The sequence below is a fragment of the Helobdella robusta genome, assembly GCF_000326865.2.
Source record: "Helobdella robusta unplaced genomic scaffold HELROscaffold_36, whole genome shotgun sequence".
Taxonomy (NCBI): domain Eukaryota; kingdom Metazoa; phylum Annelida; class Clitellata; order Rhynchobdellida; family Glossiphoniidae; genus Helobdella; species Helobdella robusta.
Genome location: NW_008704742.1, coordinates 385230 through 393903, shown reverse-complemented (window position 1 = coordinate 393903; position 8674 = coordinate 385230). Strand labels below are relative to the sequence as shown.

Below are 8674 nucleotides of genomic sequence, written 5' to 3'. Positions count from 1 at the left end.
ATCTTTGATTCTACTATGTCTCTCTCTTCTCAGATTAATAGTGTTGCTAGAAGCTCTTACTTTCATCTACGTAGAATAAAACACTTTTGCCTTTTCTTGATGATCCTACTCTTCTCCTTCTTGTCACTTGGTTAGTCTTATCTAGGATTGATTATTGTAACTCGCTCTACTATGGTCTTCCTGACTCTATACTCTATCCTTTAAGTAAAGCTTTTAACTCTGCTGCTTGTCTAGTTGCTCGTGCCCCTTTCTTTTCTCATATATCTCCATATCTTGTTCTCTTGCACTGGCTACCTATAAAATATAGAATAATTTTTAAAATTTGCACGTTCATGTATAAGTCTCAATCTAAATTATTTCCCAAGTATTTATCAGATATATTAATTGAACCTAAACGCCCCGGTTAACGATCGTCTTCTTCTCGCTTTTTCTTAACTCGTGTTAAACACTCTTTTGCCAAATCTGCTTTTGCTTTTTCTGGTCCTTTTCTCTGGAACTCTCTACCTACTTCTCTGACTACATCTCCATCACTTGCGAAGTTCAGAGCGGATCTCAAGACCCAGCTGTTTTCAAAATTCATCGAGGAGCGCTGTTGAACATCGCAGAAATAGCGCTTTATAAGCTAATTGATTGATGATTGAAGTTGTTGAAAAAAATGTCAATTTATTTTTCATGAAAAAATCTTAATACTTTAATTTTAATATTTTGTGCAGAGTATTATGGGTAATTGCAAAAGTTCCACTATAAAAAATGATACTCCAAAAAAGTAATGTTATGTTAAATATATCTTTGACTTAATTTACAATAAATAAATAAATAGTAAACTATCGTGCCCTATGTCATATTTTAAACAGAAGAAAAATTACCCTTGCAATTTTTGGCTTGGACAATGCTGGCAAAACATTAACAGCTAAAGGACTGTTGGGACGTTAGTTTTCTTATTTATATTTTTTGAACTTTTTAAATTTATCAAACTTTAAGGGTTTCTGTAAGTATTTGGGATGATGAAGTAAATTAACACCTACAGCGCCGATCTTAGCTATTGTGACAGGAAAAGCAAAACTTGTTTACGAGGTGTAACATGATGTATTATTGATGATATCACAAATAGAAGGTAGGAAGCTTAACATTAACGAGTAGAAGCAAGACCAATGCGCTGAAATTGTAGATAAGTATGGTATAGAAAATAGCTCAAACCATAGACTCCTAAATAATGCTCAAACCCATGCGATTCCTAGATGTAATATTCTTATTTTTGAATCAATTTTTATCTTAAATAAAGATCGTTATTGAATTTTAAAAAATGAATTTGTTTAGTTGAATATAAAAAAATTAATAAGCAATGCAAAAAAATGAATTTTATAACGGGAAAAAATCTAATTAAATCAAAGCATTGAAAGCAAAGTTTGTTAGCTCAAACCCATGCGATTCCTAGATGTAATATTCTTTTTTTGAATCAATTTTTATCTTAAATAAAGATCGTTATTGAATTTAAAAAAAATGGATTTGTTTAGTTGAATATGAAAAAATTAATAAGCAATGCAAAAAATAAAATGAGTCGATGCAACATGGTATAATATTTTATAAAATTGCTTTGATTAGTCTCAGTTTAAAAATGCTACATTCCCCACAAGCACTAGTTACAGGAATCGAAAAAAACGCGCAAAACAACCTGTTTTTGGATGTAACCATTGTGAAAAATGTTTTATAAACTTCGCAAGAGAGCGTAATTTCTTCTGTTTTCAGCTACTTTTTTGGCATCAAACACGATGTCAAATATGCTTATTTCTGAACTAATTTTTGAATTTAATCAAGGAAACTAAAAAACTATCAAGAATAAGTTTGGAGACAGCATCTGGCACCCTGGTTACCCAGCGCCAAATATCTTTTCCGAATTGCAGCGAAGTTTCTGTAATATTTTTTAATAATAATTTTTCTGATTATAGTGTAAAAACCGCTTTCAAACATGGTTATTTATTCTAAAATTTTTAATTTTCTATGAAACACAGAGACGTTTGTTTGTACATTAAAAAATATTTTCACAAGGGAGATTTGAGCAGTAGCGGATTTATGTCCTTCCAACAGTCAAAAATCATTTTTTTATAATTTTTAAAAATTTAGCTAACATATACTGGTTTGATTACATGCTATACGTTAAAACAACGCTTTTATTCATTAAGACATGGTTTTTTTTTTACATAAAACACCGTTTTAAATAAGAAAATTGAAAAGCAAAAAAAAAAGAAAAAAAGAACAGAACTAGATAAGAGTCACTAAATTGCTCACTAATAATGGATATAAAAATTCCATGATCCAGAAAATAATAGAACTCAAACAACAAAAAATCAACAGCAACAACAACAATGCAACTAACAATAGCAACAGAAATAACATAGTAATATACTATAAGAACCACATGTCAACTGCTCTCGAACAGGATGAAAAAATCATAAAGGATCATAAAAAAATAATGTTTGAGCAACAAACGAAAACGAAGTATTAAACTATGAATATACTACTCCAACCTCAAGTAGATTTCTAATTGGTTATAAGATAGACGATAAAAAGTTGGTATTGGTGACAATTTTTCAAACTGGTGCAATGTTACAAGTTAAGACTTTTGTTATTTGTGATATACTTAACGACTTTAATATAGTAATTAAATCTAAAATTTCAAAATTTGCAGATGACACTAACTTTTGTGCCGTTGTAGACATTGAAATTTTAGCATACGATTTGCAAAAGTATTCAAATGGGCTGAGGATTGGCAGGTGGTATTCAACACCAACAAATGTGCAGTCATAAATATGGGAGCGAACAACAAGACAAACGTATTCAAACTTGGAGACACAATACTAAAAAATGTAGACGAGGAAAAGGATCTAGAGGTGATAATTCATCGGAATGGTAAGGTAGCGCGGCAATGCATCGAGGCAGCTAAAAGTGCAGATAGAACTCTGGGTATGATAAAAAAACAGTAAAATGCAAAGATATGATCGTGATATTAAACCTGTATAAAGCATTGGTCCGACCTAAGTAGGAGTACTATCTTCAGCTTTGGAATCCAGATTTACAAAATGACAGACATATGCTTAAGAATATTCAAAGGAGGGCAACGAGAATGATAAAGGAGTGTCGTGGTATGCCACATGAAGTCAGATTAAAAGTTTGTGGTTTAACAACATTAGAAAAAAGAAGAACAAGAGAAGATTTGATTCAGGCATACTGTTTGAACAGTAGAACAAGGTAGCATGAATATAAGATTTTTAAAAAAGGCTCGCGATCGATAAAGCAATAATTTTTCAGCTACAGAGTTGTCAACGAGTGGAACAAACTGGGAGATGAAATAATAGGCGCAGAAACAACTAACTTTAAAGCAAACTTGGCAAAAATTGGATAATAAAAAAAATCTCAGAGTGGTTCTGTCATAGACTCAGTCTTCTTGGATCACTATAAAAATTTTGTTATGTTATGTTATGTTAACCAAAGAACGTCATCTCTCATGATGAAAAACAACCGCACTAGTAAGCCAGAATCGATAATGGATCATAGCCATTTAATATATTCGTTCAAATATGAAATGATGAGTGTAGGCACCATAATTTTGAATATATTGGTATGACGACGACCAAGCTATCGAGAAGACTCACAATGCACGTTCAGTCTGGCGCTATAAAGAATTTCATGAAAGAGAAACACAAAACTAAAATTACTAGACAAATCTTGGACCACAATATTGAAATCTTACATTACAATAACAACCATTATAATTTACGACTAGCCGATTCAATACTCATAGAACAAAACAAAAACATCCGATAATAGATATTCAGCAATGGGCAATTGGAATTCTTCCTACTAAAAGATTTAGAAACAGAGGAATCATCGATAATGAAAACACGTAAAAGTGTTATATTGGACGAAGTTGAAGATCGTAAAACTAATGAACTGGGCGTTAAATACTCACTTTGAACAAACAATGAATCAACAGAGTAGAGACAGAGTGTGTATGTGTGTGTGTGTATATATATATATATATATATATATATATATATATATATATATATATATTTGAGCATCTGGGCACATACACAACGTATCAATTCCAACAACGAAGATGGTATAGGAATACCGAAAAAAGCTTTTTTGTTCTATCATGCATAAAATGAACAAAAATTTTGGTTTTGAACTAAAGAAGCTTGAAAATGATTTACGATGAACCTTTGGAAAAATCGAAAAGTTAAACAGGAAGTTAACTAATGCCGAACATGTTGTGATTTTCATCAATAATTATATATATATATATATATATATATATGTATATATATATTGGGTTTAGACTATCATAAATACAATTATTTATAAAGATCACGGCATTTTCGGCATTATTTAACTTGTAGTTGAGTTTCTCTTTTCTCTGAGTTCATTATTGAGATTAGAGTTAACGTAACTTTCATCTGTACCGACGCATTTAGTTCATGGAGAAACTCAACTACAAGTTGAATAATGCCGAAAACACAGTGATTTTTATAAATAATTGTATATATATATATATATGTATATATATATATAGTTATTAAGAAATATCATCGCATTGTTCAGTTAGTTACTCCACAATAAATTTTTTTTATTATAGAGCCCGAGGGTTTGGTTGCTCCAACAATAGGCTTTTCTAATATGTCCTTTACATTTCATGATAACGATATCACGCTTTATGATCTTGGCGGTGGCAAAAATATCAGAGAAATCTGGAAGAATTACTTCACCGATGTTCATGGTCTGATTTATGTGGTTGATGCCAGCGACTATGCACGGTTATCAGAATCAAAGGCCGAACTGCTGAAGTTGGTCAACAACAATTTTATTAAGGGAAAACCTATTTTGATGTTAGTTTTTTAAAAATTTGTTCTTGTTACTTTTTTTTATGATTAGTGATTTTTGCTTAAAAACTTAATTTAAATAAACATCTAGGAAAGATTTTTATTTTGATTGCTAATACTATAGAGTACCTATATAGAACACGAGAAAATGTATTTGTCATCATCAATTCAAACAGGCACATCTTTGATTTAGGAGGATGGCCAATGTTTATTCTTTTCATTTTATGTGCAGTCAACAATATTATTATGCACATTTTCTTGCTTTCTGTCAACAATCATTTATCATCACCAATTGCAAACTGAACAACGCCTTCAATGCTGTGATATTTAAATTTTTAAACAACTGTATGCCAGATAGTCTCAACCAAATATTTATAAAATATGCAAGGACTTAACTACAAAGAGAATTTCCACTAGTGTTGACAAATGTTTGTCGTAAAAAAAGCTTTTATGTTATAATGTAGTATGTATATGCTGTACGGAAGTGCCAAAAATGAATAAAAATTTTGTTTATGAACTGAACAAATGTGATAACTGAACAAACATGATAATTAATTAAAATTCGTCGTACAAAAATTGAAAAATTCAATTGCAAATTGTACAATGTCAGAGAGTGTGCGTACAATACATAAATATCACGCATTGTGGGCATTGTTCAATTTGCAATTGAAATTATTAATTTTTCTTACAACGTAAAACTTAATTGCAAATTGAACGATGGCTGCTTGTGATACTTCTCTCTCTCTCTTTCTTTCTTTATATATATATATTATATATATATATATATTATATATATGTACATATGCTGGTAAAAGACCATAATTAGTACAGTAATTTATAAAATCTGCCGAATTTCTAGCGTTGGATAGTTTTATATTACATTTTCAATATTGACAAGAATTTAGTTAAAAATATACACGAATATTTATATGGCGCTAATTAAATAGTTTTTCAAAAGCGCTTACAAATAAAATAATATACAAAATAGTCGAAGACAAACATTCATCAAACAATTAATTAAATCAAACATTAAATAAACATTAGATCAGTAAAAAATAAACATCAATGATTGACACAACAGCGAAAATAAATATGTTTTCAACATCTTCTTAAATTTTTCAACACCCAGAGCAGGGTCTCGCAGGTTTTTGGGAAGACCGTTCCAGACTCTAGGACCAAACACGGCAAAGCTTCTAAATCCAAGTTTCGTTTGAGTCAACGGGACCGACAGATAGTTTAAATCGTCCGAACACAGGCCGAGGGAATATGATGCTTTCGACTGACATTTGTTCTTCAAATACTCTGGTGCGGAATTATTCACACTCTTGAACACTATTGTGCAGACTTTAAAAATTATTCGCTTGTCGACAGTCAACCAATGAAGCTGAGCAAGAATCGGAGATACATGATCAAATTTATACGCGCCGTGAACAATTTTTGCTGCACGGTTTTGGATAGACTATAACATTCTAATAGATTTATCGGGTAAACCATAATACATACTGTTGCAGTAGTCCAACCGAGAGTGAATGAACGCATGCATTAAACCTTCAATCGTACTTTTGTTCAAGGACTTTCTTATAGAACGTATTTTATGTAATTGAGCAGCGCACACTTTAGTTAGTAGTTTGATATAATCAACAAACGTCAATTTTGAGTCAAAGATCATTCCCAGATTAGTGGCATTACTGCTACACTCAATATTATGCCCATCTAGAGTAATAAAATCAATCTTGACTCGCGACAACTGCTGCCATGAGCCAACTTTCATCAGTTCAGCTGATGAAAATGGTTGAGTTTCAGTCGATTTGATAACATCCACACACTCACCTCAGTCAAACAATGCACTAATCTAGTAAAAGCATCTTGAAATTTATCGGCAGGACAGCTGACAATCATCTGTATGTCATCTGCGTAAGCATGACAAAACACCCCAGATTTATCTATTATTTCTAGTACGTCGGACGTATATAAAAGAAACAGTATCGGTCTCAAAACCGACCCTTGTGGTACACCAGATGTGACGACCTCTGTTATTGACAACTTATCATTGAATAAAACCTGTTGCGTTCTTGACGTGAGATAAGAGTTGAACCATGAATGAGCAACACCCGTGACTCCAAAACTGAGGCGGTTCGTTTCAACAGTATCTCATAGTCGACGCTGTCAAAAGCCGCTCATATCTAGGAACGCTAGCAATGAAATATCCTGTGCATCCACATCTTTGTATAACACCGACGATATTTGCAGCAGAACAGTTTCCGTTGAGTGGAACTGTCTGTAGCCTGATTGATGAGCCAACAACAAGTTGTTACGTGCCAGATATTTCAACAGCCCCCTTTGAAATAAACGAAAGATTGGTTATTGGTCTATAATTATTTAAATCGCTCACATCCAGATCTGTTTTTTTAAGACTATGCCGTGTTTGGCAATTTTAGGGAATTTTCCTGTACTTAGACATAAGTTAATAAGTTTTGTTAAAAATCTGGAAAAGAGGAGTATATGTTTTTTAAGAAAATGTGTTGGGAGACTGTCCAAGATACACGTTTTTGTGGGAGATTTACGTATTACCTTCACAACATCATCTTCAGTACATAATGCGAATGACAAAAATGTTTCACCATCCTTGGTTTGCCTTCTTGGAAATAATGGACCAACACTACCTGTTGTAGCCTGTCGAACCCTGTTTATTTATCTCTAAAGAATTGAGAAAAATCATCACTTGTAATTTTCCTGTTATCATCATCGCAACTGTTGTGAGAGTTTTTGCAAAGCATTTTGTTAACGTTATTCCACAATCGCTTTGTATTTCTTTTATTTTCGTCCAAACGAGTTTGCCAAAACACTTTTTTTCAGTAAAAATACGGTTTTTCATCTTGATAGCATTGACCCATTCTTGTTTGCTACTATTTAATAAAGTTCTCCTGTAACATTTTTCCAATTTTCGACATTTTTTTCGACATTCTAACCCAATTTTCCTAACCATGGGACATTCAAATCACATTAACTCTCAACTATATGCAATGGCTCACCTTATTGAAAATATTAAAGACTGTGCTATTGAACAGTTCACACATCTCATCAACATCCATACCATCACAGGGTGTGCTTATAGGGGAATCGTGAATAAGCCTAATGAATTCATCGAATAAGCCTAATGAACTCACTCGCTTCCACGACCGAACCATCTTCGTAATTCGTACTGGTTTTTAAACTTGAAAGGCGAACAAACTTTAAATAGGCCATGATCGGAATAAATTCCACTTGGAAAAACTTGTATTTCAGAGACAAAAATATCACAAGGAATGGCAATCAGGACTAATACGCCACCTTGTTCGTGAGTCGGTACATTAATAACATTTCTAATATGAACAAACAACACACGTTTAGACGACATTTTCCCCGAGATCGGGGGTTGACGTTTGGCTACCTATGATGAAACCGAAATACCCCTCGACGCCATTCACATCTGTCATTCGCCTCAGTATTACGCAACCCCGCTTTCACTCTGTCCTTCTTTACCTGCTATCTCCATCCTAATCGCGGACGACCCCTTCCTATCACTCCTTCAACCTGAAACTCCAACGCTCGCCTAATCCCGACCCTTTCATCCCTTCTCAACACATGTCCATACCACCGCAATCTCGATCTCCTTATCAATGTCACAATGTCCTCATTCAGTCCCATCATCGACATCAGCTCTGTACTACTCCTCCTATCCTTCACTTTAACATCATCCTAACCATAGCTCTTTCATCCCTCTACGGTACACTTTCCTCCTCTCTCCTCAACAT

General features: G+C 33.1%; 1 protein-coding gene across 1 annotated transcript in view; it reads left to right on the top strand.

Moving 5' to 3' along the window:
- Nucleotides 1–855: 855 nt before the first annotated feature.
- The window catches only part of HELRODRAFT_83363 (hypothetical protein), a gene marked incomplete at both ends in the record, with an annotated part of 20871 nt that continues 13052 nt past the window's right edge, over nucleotides 856–8674 (top strand). The window contains 2 exons of the mRNA XM_009023370.1: nucleotides 856–928; nucleotides 4637–4886. Coding sequence (XP_009021618.1) covers nucleotides 856–928; nucleotides 4637–4886 — 323 coding nt within the window. The remainder of the gene's footprint in view (nucleotides 929–4636; nucleotides 4887–8674) is intronic.